Below are 15,865 nucleotides of genomic sequence, written 5' to 3'. Positions count from 1 at the left end.
AGGCTCAGAGTTCACTACTGCGCAGACTCACTACTGTGCAGACTCAGGCTCAGAGTTCACTACTGCGCAGATTCTCACTACTGTACAGACTCAGGCTCTGAGTTCACTACTGCGCAGACTCTTACTACTGCGCAGACTCAGAGTTCACTACTGCGCAGACTCTCACTACTGTGCAGACTCAGGCTCAGAGTTCACTACTGCGCAGATTCTCACTACTGTACAGACTCAGGCTCTGAGTTCACTACTGTGCAGATTCTCACTACTGTACAGACTCAGGCTCTGAGTTCACTACTGTGCAGACTCAGAGTTCACTACTGCGCAGATTCTCACTACTGTACAGACTCAGGCTCTGAGTTCACTACTGCGCAGACTCTCACTACTGTGCAGACTCAGGCTCAGAGTTCACTACTGCCCAGACTCGTTTGAGAGAAGCAGCTGTGAACTGTAAACTGAGCTGCACGGTATTATAAGCTGCACATGTGTAAATGAACACAGCCGCTCTTCACTCTGAAACTGACTATGTAGTTCTCATTAAATCACAGCGTTTGATTTGATAATAGTGATATGAAAAGATAGATCGTTATTTCAGTTTTATTTAAATGAATTGTGTAGCCCCATTTCTTAATTTTAATGTTACGTTTGATTGAATTCATTATTTGCTTTTTATCAATTCACGAACCCCCCTTTTGGGAAAACCTGTACTATCAAATCTGCTTCTGTTGGTTGTATTTTATGCCTTGAACGGTTAGTTCACCCAAATAATCTGTCATAATTTACTCACCCTTATGTTGTTCCAGACCTGTATGAATTTATTTCTTCTGTTGAACACAAAAGAAGATATTTTGAAGAATGTTGGCAATCAAACAGTTGATGGGCCCCATTGACTTCCATAGTAGGAAAAAATACTATGGAAGTCAATGGCTACCGTCAACTGTCTGGTTACCAACATTCTTTAAAACATCTTCTTTTGTGTTCAACAGAACAAAGAAACTAATACAGGTCTGGAACAACATAAGGGTAAGTAAATACAGAATTACAAATTTTCTCAATTAAACTATTTCTTTAATATTGGCTTCTTTCTGGAAAGCACCGTCACCATCAGCAATAGAATAGGAGAGCAGGACTTCTGATGAAAATATTGTGTATTCTGAATGATTCTCTTTGAAATGCCCACAAGCTGCCAAGCCTGCAGTTTAATCTATGTCTGCGAGTATACAGGACGTGCAATGCTCCAAAGGCCATTAATTCTACTACAGACAGACGTGGGAAGCTTGCAACTGCCTCAACACCACAATTCACAGACCCGTGAGCATTGAGAATTATTGTTTTTCTGGTCTGTGCATGGCACAAGAATGCCATTGAATACTTGCTCTCAGATGAAGTGAGAGGAATGTGGATTGGGATACTGCTGTTTGCATGTGGGATGTTGCACAGTTTTGCTAGTGAGATTGGGACTCTCTAGCATGAAGTGGCCGCTCAGCTAAGTCCCTTTTTGGACCCTGGGCATACTTCCCCCTCGCTTTTCCCATAAGCCCCTGGTGCATGGACAAAGTCCCCTTTGTGTGGGTCGTAGCTCTTGGCGAGAGAGCCCACAGCTTTGAAACTTTGTTTGAACGATGCGATTTTCATTTCTATCTGTCCTTTGCGCTCTCTCCCATACTGAACTCTTGCCTCTTTCTCTCCCTCCCTCACTTGTTCCCTCTGTCCCGGCCCTGCTTAACAACAGCATGAAGTGAGTGTCCGCTGAGGCTTAGTGCTTGGTATCCATAGCAGAGTTGTCTGTATGCATCGCAGGGTCACTTTGTGTGTGGACTTTGAAGAACAGAGTTGGGACAATGAATTGGCCCAAATGAGTTAAACAGTACTGCCTAGTCATTTCCTGTGAACTGAACATATCTTAAAAATAATAAAATAATCAATAAATGTATACTTTAAACTTTGAGATTATTCCTTTTTTACTTTAAACAATGAACATAATGTATTGCAATTTCTCGATACATACCGTTTCAAAGGTTTAGGGTCTGTAAGATTTTTTTAAATGATTTTTAAAGAAGTCTCTAATGCTCACCAAAGCTTAATTTATTTGATAAAAAATACAGAAACATTATTACAACTTAAAATAACTGTTTATTTTTGAATATATTGTACAATTGAATTTATTCCTGTGATGGCAAAGCTGGATTTGCAGCATAATTTCCAGTCTTTAGTGTCTCACAATCCTTCAGAAATCATTATAATATACTGAATTGGTGCTGAAGAAACATTTCTTGTTATTATCAATGTTTAAAACAGTTGTGCTGCTTATTTTTATGTATTTTTATTGAATTTTAATATTTTTATGGAGACTTTGATAAAACATTTTTTTTTATTATTTGACAGAATTTATTTGAATTAGAAATCTTTTGTCACATAATAAATGTATTTACTAATACTGTTGATTAGCTTATTGCATCCTTGCTGAATAAAAGTATTAATTTCCTAAAAATACTGACCCCAAACATTTGAACGGTAGTGTATATTTGAAAAAGTGTGTATTAAATTCTTTAAATATCTTAAAATTCACCAAAGATAAGAGGATCTCATGGCAGACTATCAAGGCAAAATCTCTGTATATTAGTTGGCACATTTTTATAGTCTCAGTTACAGTGTTTTGATTTGTTAACTCATAATAGTGTTCAATATAAACAAAGGTGTCGTAGGTTATGGTATTATATAAATGTTGGAATTACTGATGTTTTGTGGCTGGTGTAGTTTTAAAGTTTCTTCTCATTCTGTTATCACTTTTCCAGTTGCTGATAACATCTCTGACCTGCCTTTCACAATATCAGAAGCAATAAAAGTTGAGGGAAATACTGGCTTTGGAAAGCTAGTGTTATATCCAGTACTTCTATCCACTCAGATACTGTAGTTTAATAACCTTTTCAAAGAAACACAAGCGCTTTATGGATAGTAATTGAGTCTGGAGGTTTCGTCAGAAATCAGACTGGCTCAGCGCTGAACTGTACAATCAGATTACTCATTTACTCAAACAGCATTGTATCCATGATGTTTATTTTGATGTTATCAACATTAGAAGATGTCAACTCAAGCCTATGACATCAGCAATGGACGTTGAATCAGAGGACAGTTTCTCTTTTTATTACAGTATACGAAATGCCTATGACAGTTTATTCACACTGAGCTAGTGCTACATACATCACTTGTACCAATTTTTTTCTGAGCATATATTGAATAATAGGGAAAGGTATTGAAGAGTAGTCACCATGACCTTTCACCTTACACAGATATCTGAAAAATATTAAAATGTCCAGTTCTATTTTGTTTGATAATGCAAATTATATAAAAAACAGTGTTTATTCCATAGACTGTATAAAACAATGGACGTAGTGTCCGTGATGTCACCTGCCGGTTTCTGAAGAGCATTTTTGAAGCCCAAAGTGGGCGGAGCTGGCCGTCGCCATCTTGACAGCACGTCACCGCGCGTCACTCCCGGATAACCGAGGGGCAAAGAGGCGGGATTAGCTGAGGTGACTGGCGGCTAACAGACAGCATACAAACGGCTAGTAGTGACATCAGCGGCAATCCACCTGTCACTCAAGTGGCCACGCCCTTAATTATGCTGAACTTTAAGGCTTAATATAATTTAAACGGATGAGTTATAAAAAAGTTCACCCACTGCAAAAAGCGCAGTGCAACGCTTCGAGGTCCTACATCAGAACACCGGCTCATTATTGGCTGGCGCTGTTCATGTGAGCACCACGACGCATGCGTGTGCTGCTGACACAGGAGCTGGCCAATACTGAGCTGGCGTTCTGACGTACAACCCAGAAGCGTTGCTCTGTGTTTACCTGACATTGAAGAGAAGAAATTGTTGAATTAAGTCGCTATTTTTTATTTTTTTTTGCACAAAAAGTATTCTCGTCGCTTCATAACATTAAGGTTGAACCACTGTAGTCACATGGACTATTTTAACAATGTCTTTACTACCTTTCTGGGCCTTGAAAGTTGCAAAAACGTTACTATGGCTATGGCTGGTTCAGAAACCTCTTGGATTACATCAAAAATATCTTCATTTGTCTTCCGAAGATGAACGTCGGTCTTGCGAAGGTCTTACGGGTTTGGAACGACTTGAGTGTGAGTAATTAATGACAGAAATTTCATTTTTGAGTGAACTGACCCTTTAGTTATCCGGAAATAGTGCTGAGGTCCAACTAAAGATATACTTGTTTGATTGTGCTAAAGTGGAACTATTGCAAGTATACTTTAGGTACACTTTAAATGTCTTGCATTTAAAGATCTTATACAGAGATCATTCTGTCCTTACTGATATTTAAACACATTTTATTCTTAATATTAAGAAATGTGCATTGTGCAATATAGAAGTACTCCAAATCAATTTTAATTATAATATTTATAGTATATACCAGTAAGTCTGTCAGTAAATATGTCAATGCGTTTGTAGTATACTTAGTATGAAACAAACGTATTTTAAATACATTTTGGTATATATTCTTTTTTTACTAGGGACTGTTTACTCTTTTCCGCAAGAACTAATAAATATTCAAATTAGAAAACAAGAGAGAAGGAAAGCGAGGCCCTCTTGAGAAGAATGAACAGTTTGTGAAACATTTCCTAATTGTTAATGAGGGGCTCAGGGCAAGGTGCCAAAGTCGGAGGGCCAATGGCGAGGGGGTACAGCCGGAGCAGCCGATGGGCGGGCTGTTGCTCTGGGGTGACAAGTGGGACCCCCTTTTAACTACCTAGGTGTCACTGTGTTAGAGTGGGGTGTACAGGATAGCAGACAACACGGAGGATCTCTAATGACGGTCTGAGTGCTGCTTGTTTGCGTGGGGTCTCGTGTCTTTGACCTCCCACTCTCAGCCATCCTCACCAGCTTTGATCGTGTTCTGGGGAACAAAAGTGTTTTTAAAGAGGGTTTTAGGATGGATCCATCAGATAATAACCTGGAGAACATGTCTGAGAACAATAATGTGGAGAAGAGTGAGGCTGGAGAGGAGGTGAAGATGGAATTTGAGTCCAATCAGGCTGTGGACCCAGATTCAGACCTGTCTGCGGTCAAAATTCCTCCTCCACCTCCCTCTGGAGAAAAACTGGATATCTGGCCTAATGGCATAAGTGATGGCAAGCTGGAAATATGCAGGACTGTACCTGTGCCTCTGACCCGCAGTATTTTTCCTGTTGCAGTTTCACCTGCTGCGGAGCGCATCCGATTCATGCTGGGAGAGGACGATGACAGTCCAGCGCCTCCTCAGCTCTTCACAGAGCTGGACGAGCTACTGTCTGTTGATGGCCAGGAGATGGAGTGGAAGGAAACTGCCAGGTAAGAGCCTTGTGACTTTGCTGGGACTCAAAAAGGGACCAGAGCTATTAGAGCCAGTATTATTAGCAGGTATTAGGTGTTGAAAAAAGCAAAGGTTCCCTGAATATTTATTTGTTTCTAATAGCATTATTTTATCTCATGTTTTGCCCACATTTTATTCATTTTAAATTTGCAAACAGACCTCCTAAAATGTCCTCATTTTTTGGAGGAATTACGTTAATTTATAAGTTTGGGGTCATTTAAGAGTAAAAAAAAAAAGAAATGTATACTTTTTATTCGGCAAGGATGCGTTAAAAAGATTTCCATTTTAAATTCTGTTTTTTTTTTTTGTTGGCGCCGATGGCCTCGTTGCGCCCGAGTTCGAGTCCCGGCTCGTGGACCTTTCCCGATCCCATCCCCCGTCTCTCTCCCACCTCATTTCCTGTCAACTCTCTACCGTCCTGTCCCAATAAAAGGCAAAAAAAAAAAAAAAAAAGAATAATAATAATATTAAAAAAAGAATAATTCTGTTTTTTTCAGATTTCTATTCAGCATTTTAGAATGATTTCTGAAGGATCATGTGACACTGAAGTGAGTTGTAATGGCTGCTGACAATTCAGCTTTCCCATAACAGGAATAAATGGCAGTATTTTACAATATTACCTTTTTTGTTGTATTTTTGATCAAATAAATGCAGCCTTCGTGAACATAAGAATCTTCTTTCAAAAACATAATTGTTCAGATCCCAAACTTTTAAATGATAGTGCATTTTTTGAGAAGATGGGAAAAATAGTACACTTATGTTCTGTTTGCTTTATAGACCGCTTTAATTACTCTTGCAGACTTGTTATACAGGCTCCATACAATTCATCAAAAGAACATTCAAGTGTACTGGCTCATTGCCAATGACTGCTTGGTGCCAGTATCTGAAGACATTTTAAAAGCCTGACAGTGTCTAAAGGGATGTTTCCCATCTGATTATTTTTTAGGGAATGGTGTGAAGCAGTTTAGAAATATTACATAGATGCTTTCAGCTGACACTCAAGCATTTAACAGACACTGTTGCTTTAAATCCCTGTGATCGTGAGTTCATTTGAGCAGAAAACTTGGTCTCTGATGAAGATTGACATGTCTTGCATGCAGCACACATCAATTATGGAGCTGTGCTGCTCTTGAATGGGTTTGATCATTCAATGAGAGGGGCAGTTTCATGTTAAAATTAGTAGCACTCCAGGTGGTCCCCAATCAGTGGCCATTATCACATGCCACAGTGGCCATTTAACAGATCACTACGAATGAATACAGGAATTATTACTGCTGATCTTTTCATTTTCAATCAAGACTTTATTTGTGAGATTGTTTTAGAGATGAGATTACAGCCTGTTTGTGTATTTTAGGATTAGAGATTGCATATTTAATCCTTTCAAGCAGGCTCATCAATTTGAATAAAGTTTTACAGGAGGAAAGATTAGAGCTCAATATGAGGGCTGTTTTAGACTCTAGTTTGATGTCTGGGACTGGATTTTGTCTCTGATACAGTAGATTTAAGAATATGTATATAGTTTTGGTTCAGTATGTTTTTTATTTTTTTATTAATACTATTATTCAGCAAGGATGCATTAAATTGAATGCTGTTGTTTTAAACTTTCTATTCATCAAAGAATCCTGAAAAATGTATCTGTATCTCAATTTCCACAAAAATATTAACAAGCACAACCGTTTTCAACTGTGATAATAATAATAATAAGAAATGTTACTTGATGAGCACCAAATACATTTTCAATCAATGATCAGTTTACTTGCGCATTGCACTTTCATACAGAACTGTTCACATGAGACTTGATTTGAGCTTCATTACCTTCAAGTCTCTGTTGTTTCTTCTACTAAGGTGGATCAAGTTTGAAGAGAAGGTGGAAAAAGGTGGGGAGCGATGGAGTAAACCACATGTGGCCACTCTGTCCCTACATAGTCTCTTTGAACTTAGGACGTGTATAGAGAAGGGCACCATCATGCTGGACCTAGAGGCCTCCACACTGCCAGGGGTCGTTGGTAAGCTTTTCCTTTGCAGACATTTTTGGCTTTGACTGTCCTGCTTACTCAGAGGATAATTAACTTAAAATGTTGTGGATGCTCTGATTACAAATGTAAAGTCTCTATGGCACTCAAATACCCTTTTTTCACCAAAATGGAACCAAAGTGAACTCAAATTGAGTGACCCACTGATTTAAGAGCAGAACGATGACGTAACTGACTACATTATAACGAGTTTTGAAAACAAATATTTTCTTTAACTTTTTATTACTTCCAAAATAGTTTACTTCAGTTTCTTCATCACAAACAGCTTTTGATTCAACCTAGATTCAATGCAGTCATTTCACAAGTGTTGTTTATGTATAAGCCTATCATTTTATTTTAGACAGACAAGGTAAATAAGGCTGAAAGTACACGTTTATAGAAAATAATTTAACATGATAACATTTTGAGCTGCCTTTTCTGTAGTGAAAGCATGCAGAATGGTTTCTTGTAAGGCATGATCTCTGGCACCAGCACTGGCACCCTGTCAGTGGACAGGGCAAAAGAAAGATCATAAAGATAACACTTGAGATCAGATCAGACTCAGAGAAAAAAAAAAGCTTTTCCAAATGTACTGTACGGACTGAGATATAGCACGTGTGATATGCATTCACTGTCTCGGCCAGCACAGCCCATCTATTTATTCGCTTTCCAAATGCTCACATGTCAGGATGCATTCATTGCTCTGTTTAATACACTCCTCTCTCAACCTCCGCTGTAACTCTGGGTTCAGATGCACGGGTGGTTGCATCCATTCAGGGCGGCCATTTCTTTTATACTGAATTCAGACAGAGCGTGAGGAAGGTCAGGTTGAAAATTGTGTGGCCGTTAAACAACGCTAGTGCACTGTTAGCAAAGTATGTGAATCTGGTAATTTTTTCATAAGAGCTTCCTTAGAGGATTGATTGAAAAAATTAGTCATTTACTGCAGCTGTCTGGATTTAAGATGGCTGGTTAGAGATTGTAACCACTGCCACCAATCAAGTGAGATTTATTAATTCACATTCTTGAATCTCATACCCGAATCTCTTACTCAGAGCATGATGTGTCAAGTCCTATTATCAATTTGCAGTAAATCTTAAGTTTGGCTGAGTTAAGCTCAGTCAACCTCATAGAGCGCCTTTTGAGATAAAAATGAATTGAAGGATCAGCCATTAAGGGCCAAACCATTCACAAAAATGGCCTGAGGGCCCAGGCCTCGTGTCTTTGACCCTCTTTTATAAAAATAGATGCTTACAGGAACCACCAGACAATCTTATGCACAAGCCACTGCCTCATTAGAAGTCCACTTCTAAAGGCTAAGAATAGAACGCAATGTGTCGCTTCACTGACACTGACTTCAAGTTCCTTCAGAGAGTTCAATTTCAAGTTCTAGTTAAAAGTTTTAAGAACAGAGTTATGTAAAGTTGATATTTAAATAAAAAAAATTGCTCTGTTGTGATGGGGTGCAATTAGCTCCTCAAAATCTGTAGAAGTGAAATAACCATTAGGCAGGTCTCTTCTAACCCTCATTTTGCTTTCTCACGGTCAACCTGTCTCTGTTTGCTTTTCACTCTGTTTCTTTCAGAAATGATCACTGACAGTCAGATTGAGAATGGTCTCTTGAAAGCTGACCTGAAAGATAAGGTCATGTACACCTTGCTGAGGAAGCATCGTCACCAGACCAAGAAGTCCAATCTTCGCTCTTTGGCTGACATTGGCAAGACGGTCTCCAGTGCAAGTAGGCTGTTTTCCACCCCGGATAATGGTAATATGGGTGCCAGTTTGGTGCAGTTATTCCTCCTTTTTCTTTTTAAGCTATTAATATATTTTTTATTCTTTTGTTTCTTTTTTTTTTATGTAATATTTTGTGGATTGTTTTCTTCACACTTAAAAAAGTATTTTTGCCTTTTTTGATTTTGTGTTTTGAATTTTATTGTGTTATTCACAAAGATAACTGAAGAATCATAAAACCAAATATTTTTTTGTTTTATTTGTTTTTACTTTATTTTGAAGATTTACATCAAAACCTTTTACAGATTTGATAGCATCTGTCACATAGTTTTCGAATATTAAAAATGTGTTTCTAATGAATGTTTACTAATTTGCTGATTTGATTAAGTAGCTGTCTCCATGTTTTAAAGACTCCATGAAATCACTTGCAATTATGATGACATATGCTACCATTCAAAAGTTTTTTTATTTTTTTTGTATTTTGAAAGAAATTAACACTTTCATTTAGCAGGGATGCATTTATATGATTCAAAGTGGCAGTAAGAGGATTTAAGATACAAATCATTTCTATTTTGAGTAAATTCTGTTCTTTTGAACTTATATTGATATATTCATCAAAGAATCCTGAAAAAAAGTATCACGTTTTTCACAAAATCACAAATCAGCACAACTGTTTTCAACACTGATAGTGATTTCTGAAGGATCCTGTGACACTGAAGACTGTATAGTAATAGCTGCTGAAAATTCTGATATATTTAAATTATTTTAAATAATAGTATAATTATAATAATAGTTCACAATATTACTGTTTTTTTTTTTTTTTTTTGGTAAAATAAATGCAGTCTTAGTGAGCAAAATATATTTCTTTCATAAACATAAAAAATCTTACCAACGCCAAACTTTTGAACAGTAGTATATTTTCTGTTATAACAGTAGGTTTGGGTATGACATATTAAAGGGATTGTATTTTTTAATAACCAGTAGGCTTTAGTTGTCACAGCTATTAACAGGATTTGCCACTTGCTAGTCAGGTACAGGTCGAATTAGGGGGAGGGGCATTCTCATTCTGGAGAGTATTTTATTGGACAAAAAACTGTGCAGGTAAGGATGAGTCATCAATATCTGTTAACAAACGCTTATAGACAAAGCCAGTAGACATGGAAAGAGTTCATGGGGTCTTTAAATAGTAACTCGTTCCTTGTCAGTCCTATTGTTTAGGCCGGCTACACACTGGCTGCGTGGTGTGAGCGTGGCGTTTCTGTTGCGTGTCAGCTGCGTGGCGTTTTCTATGTCTTTGCACACCAGAAACGTGTCTGATGCGGCGCTGCTCACGTGATTGGATCACCCTTGTTCGACATATGGGGAGAGGGTTGTGGAAGGCCTATACTTCATGTTAAACATAAATATATAGCCTACTGATACAGCAAAGACAACGTCGGCAGTATTGACGGCAAAATAGGCTACAGAATATTTCGTTCTGTATTGACAGGTGCAATATTTGAAAATCGATAATTATTTATTATTATTTTTTAAAATTACATTTATATCTGCATTTATGTCAAAACCTAGAGAATTTCAAACATCAAAATGTCATTTATTAATATGTATTCGTGTCAAAATGTATTAATATGTATTCGTGCCGAAATAAAAACGGACACGCCACGCAGCCAGTGTGTAGCCGGTCTTAGTCTGTCCTGTCTCCATGTTTTTCAGTGATGCACACAATATGCTGTTGCGTTACATTGTTGAGAGTCTAAACCGTTATGAACTGGTGAACTAATTAACTAATCTGAGAAAGATAAGATGATACAACACTTCAAATAAAGGTCAAGAGGATCATTAGATTTTTGGCAGTAATATTCACATTACTTCAGTTAAGACAAATAGTGCATTGATAAAAATGTACACAAACATCATGATTCGATTGATGGTCATAGGCTACAAATGCACAGGTTTTATGCCATGAATCCTGTGATTCATTGACCAATGGACTTTTTGAATGTGACAAATGTTATTCACTAGAACTTTATATTCCCTTAACTTCCCTACCTTCTTAACAAATGTTTATTTTCTACCTTCTCTTTTTCTGAGCAATGTGTGAGATTTTACTTCAGTCTCACATAATCTTTTACAAAACTAGCTAAACTTTATACCTATAACCACTGGTATGACCTCTATCACCTTAACAATCTTTCTTTTCACCCTTCTTACCATTTTCTATCCTCTGGATGCTCTGCTGCACTTGTCACTAAAAGCACGTAATCCACTTGAGACTTCAGTGCCTTGTCTAATGACTCGCACCTCTGAGGAGGTGTTGCGAGTCCCTGGAAGTCCAAGCATGGGATGGCCTAGTAAGTTCCAACTTACCAGTTGCCAATGTGTGAATGTATCTCACCCCACTTGGTGTGTTAAGTCCAAAGTATACTTAAGTTTGAATGTGTAGGGTATGCGTACAGTTCACATAGTGTGAATTTCATCATTAGCATTGTACAAATGATCCACAAGGTGGCAACTCTACCCTGGCCCGTTGTTTCACAGTTGAAAAATAAATGGCTGAGACGGAACAACAACAAACTACTCAAGATGGCAACAACAATAGATGACCGCGTTGACAATTGCTTGTGTGAAGGGGTTAAAAGAAACCCACAACTTTAGTTTAAATGAGTACAAAGTCATTTTATCGGACACCGGACAAGGATTAAACTTTCTAGTGCGCATGAGTTTGACCGCCTGTGTTCGCTTACACTATTAAATGCAGTATACTTCAAGTCAAGTCAAGTCATCTTCATTTATATAGCGCTTTTAACAATGTAGATTGTTCCAAAGCGGCTTTACAGAGATACAAGGATAGTTTAAAGTAACAGGGATTGTTTTGTCTTTATAGCAGTTCTTGAATAAAGTTATTTTCCAGCTAAAGTTAATTTGATTGATTCACTTCCGTCGCAACGATCATTAGTTATTAACTTAGGGGCCGCTAACACGACACCGTTTTAACAGGAAACACCGTTTTAACAGGAAACAGGAGACTTTAAATGAGAAACCTGTGAGAACACTGATGGCGTGCACATGCGTATTACGAGTTCAGTCTATTGGTATGCACGTTTGAATATATGTGCACAGGTTTGTAATTCCCTACAAACCAAGCCTTAAAAAACTACTTGTCTGGCCTTAACATTTTGATACAGAATTGTATCACTTCGGGGTAGATACGCGAACCGAATTTTCCCGACAATGCTTTATCTGTAGAGTGGTAAAGGGATCCTCCATAAGGAGAAACTAGTTGGCACTTTAGCACCCCGCTATGACATCGGGTCCAGGTGCAGGTCCTTCATCAGATCTGGATACAGCCTGGATCCGGCAGGCTGCGGGAAAACCTCGGGATAAACAAAAACACTAAAATTAGCGTAGATGCCATTCTTCTTATGATGTAACGAGTACATCAGGATTTATGGCTGTACTCTCATACACTAGCCTTCACAGTAATAAACTGGAGTATACTTTGGGCTTAACACTGATGTGATAGAATAGCATAGCATGGTAGATTTAAAAGGGTCAGATCTTCTTAGATCTTTTGAAGAGTTCATTGAACTCTTCATTCAACAGTGGGTTTTCTCAGCGATGCCATAGATTATTCATTTTTGGTTCCTCAAAGAACATTTCAGTCAACGGTTCTTTAAAGAACCCTTTTAAGTCTAAAGAATATTAACATCTGAATAACCTTTTCCCACTATAAAAATTATAATTTGTTACATTTATATAGCGCTTTTCTATGTACTCAAAGCGCTTTACATATGGAAGGGGGAATCTCCTCAACCACCACCACTATAAATAACCTATTGTACAATGGAAAGGTTACATGGACGTTAAAGGAACTGTTAATGCCAATAAAGAACATTCATTTTTAAGATTGTATGAAATGACCCTTCTAAAGTTTTTACCATGTTACCAATTTTTTTATGTTGTTGTTGTGGCTATCTGTGTTTAACTAGTCAGTCCTGTGATCATTGTTATGTAATGGATTGCCATATCTAGAATTTCTCATTATGGTGATCTTCACCCTTAATAGATTGCAATGCCAAAGTCTTTTAATAATCACATTGGAATCATTTATGTGGAACTTTCCACTGGAGATCATCATATCATTATGACTATAACCGTATTATTTAACAGTTCTGATCAGATAATGTAGGATTTATGAAGGTGGATGTGAAATCTCTCTTTTTTTTTTTTCAAATTACAATTTTTTTCTTTGTAAGTGATTCATAAGTAAAGCTTTTTTTTCATCTTTTGGCTACTTTTTTCTTCTTCTTTTGGCTGCATCAAACTGACATCTTATTCATTATAGCACAAGAATCCTGGTCAGTAATAGTGCTGACAGGGTTTCAGTGACATTTTAAAATACTTTGCTTCACTGTGCTCGTCCTGTTTTCCTGCACATGCTTTTCATAGCATGATGACAATGACTTGGGCTCTGAAAGGTTAATAGTTAACCTTTCAGTAGATTCCTTTCTCTCCTGGCACATCACCTTTCCTAATTTATTTTATTCTATGGACTCAAGGAATTCAGAACCTATAAAACATTCATATTCTGTAAAGTGTTGTCAGTCCATTAGTTCCCCATTAGTTTATTCTGACATGCAAAGTGCTCTTGCTTTTTCTGCATTTGGGTTTCTCTGTTGACCTCTTTTAAAGTTTGTTTTTAGAATAATGGAACGGTGCCCTTTTAATTTGGGGCTTTTTTATTGAACCATTGTCTTTCTCAGGTAGCCCAACCACTACACATCGCAACTTGACATCAAGCAGCTTGAACGATATCTCAGACAAGCCAGAGAAAGACCAGGTGAGTCCCATTTATATACCAAATTCCTTAAAGGGATCGTTCACCCTAAAATGAAAATTAGCCCATGATTTACTCACCCTGAAGCCATCCTAGGTGTATATGACATTTCAGCATTTGAAAAAGCGAGGCGCTAGAGAGCACTATTCGTTTGAATGCAAAATACAATTTCACCGCTAGATGGGAAGAAATTCCTACTCAGTGTACCTTTAATAAAGGCCTTCTGAATTTAAGCGATGCGTTCGTGTAAGAAAAATATCCATATTTAAAACTTTATCGTCTAAAATAACTAGCTTCCGGCAGGCGGCCTTACGCAAGTCGACTTACGCCAAGAGTAAGCCTTGAACTTGACGCACAACATAATGACAAACACAGTTGCCCAGCCCTGTTTATTTGAACCGCGAGAGGCGTCAAAGCTTACGCTACTCCTACGCCATACATCATCAAGTGTTACTCTTCTGGCATGGGTCGACTTGCGTATGGCCATCTGCCCGAATCTAGTTAGATCAGGACCCCGATGCATCAGCCACACAGCTACTTGCCACATAAGTAAATAATTAGACACAAAATATTAATATGAGTCGAAATATTTAATTAGGTCTTTAAACGTAAAGCTTCCGTGGAGAGAGCAGTTGCTATAGCGTGGCAAGTTCTAACTGGACGGACATTTAAGAAATACGGTACAGTCATACCACTTATTACACAGCATTTAATCACATAAATAATTATGGGGATAAGAGATATTGATTTGAGATTAAATTGTTTTAAAATCGTACCTGTTTGTACTTAATCCAACAGTGTACAAAACAATAGTCGCAAGATGGCAGCAGCTGCGTTTGTATGAAACAAATGAGATCGAGTCCACATAATTAAATAACTGTACACAAAATATTGATTTGACTGAGTTTTAATATTTTATTAGCTCACCAAACACTAAACTTCCACGAAGTAAAAACGTTCCAAGCAAGCGTGTAGCGCTGCTGACTTCAGTAACCCGGATGAGCCTGTGTTATTTTGGGAATAACATATAGCTGGATGACCAATTGACTAATCAGAATCAAGTATTCCACAGAGCTGTGTAATAACTAAAGTTAACTAATGTTAACTAACAAACAATATTACGGTTTTGACTATTTTTGATCAAATAAATGCAGCCTTGAGCATAAGAGTTTTCTTTTAAACATTAAACGGCATAAATAAATATTTTTTATACTCAAATATAAAAATAAAGAGTGAATGTATGGTATCTGTAATTGACTGTAATTTGGATTGCCAGAAACCTTTGCACATAAACACAGTCTTTTTTTTATTATTATAATTGTTTTCCTAATGATAAAATAGGACATTGCGGTTACATGCACAGTAGACCAAAAGCAGTGGACTTTGTAACGCAAGGACATAGCTGGTGGGAATTACAGACTTGCATTGCTAATGGGAAGTTGGTCTCTCATTGAGGGAGCATCAAGAGGTCATAAGGGTGGTGTCAATCTGTGACAAACCGTAAAAATTAACTCACTTCACAGAAGTTCACCTTAGAGGATTTGTAGAATCTTTCCTTTTTTTACTTGGGAATCCATCCCTTCTTGCTGAACGCAGCATTATGTGAAATAGCTGACAAATTTTTGACAGTGTTTCTGTGCTTCGGGCAGAATATACTAGTGCGAATGTGATTACTGGAAGGCCTCCGCTGTTGACAGACTCTTAGGAGATGGCCCTTGCTCCTTGTGACAGAATAGGGGATTGAGAGGCTGCTTGCGTGAGGGGGGCCAGAGACATGGACAGATTGCGATTGTAAGCACAGATTGAGGGGTGGCTCGGCTTTGTGTTGTGCACTATGAAAGCCTTGTGGCTTGTCACACTTTAGCTTCTTTTTATTTTTTTGATGACGTCATTCCTGCTTTCTGAGATTAGACATTCACAGA

General features: G+C 37.8%; 1 protein-coding gene across 11 annotated transcripts in view; it reads left to right on the top strand.

Moving 5' to 3' along the window:
* Nucleotides 1-15,865, top strand: part of slc4a4a (solute carrier family 4 member 4a) — an 81,191-nt gene that overhangs the window by 25,577 nt on the left and 39,749 nt on the right. For 4 of the 11 annotated variants that reach the window (XM_084114148.1, XM_084114143.1, XM_084114151.1 and 1 more), the window contains 5 exons: nucleotides 5,206-5,341; nucleotides 7,209-7,369; nucleotides 8,961-9,140; nucleotides 11,362-11,457; nucleotides 13,870-13,946. In XM_084114148.1, coding sequence (XP_083970274.1) covers nucleotides 5,206-5,341; nucleotides 7,209-7,369; nucleotides 8,961-9,140; nucleotides 11,362-11,457; nucleotides 13,870-13,946 — 650 coding nt within the window. The remainder of the gene's footprint in view (nucleotides 1-5,205; nucleotides 5,342-7,208; nucleotides 7,370-8,960; nucleotides 9,141-11,361; nucleotides 11,458-13,869; nucleotides 13,947-15,865) is intronic. The other 7 variants (XM_084114149.1, XM_084114144.1, XM_084114145.1 and 4 more) reach the window with 2 other exon arrangements.

This window comes from Abramis brama (assembly GCF_963993115.1).
Source record: "Abramis brama genome assembly, chromosome: 5".
Taxonomy (NCBI): Eukaryota; Metazoa; Chordata; class Actinopteri; order Cypriniformes; family Leuciscidae; genus Abramis; species Abramis brama.
This window is presented reverse-complemented; position numbering and strand designations above follow the sequence as displayed.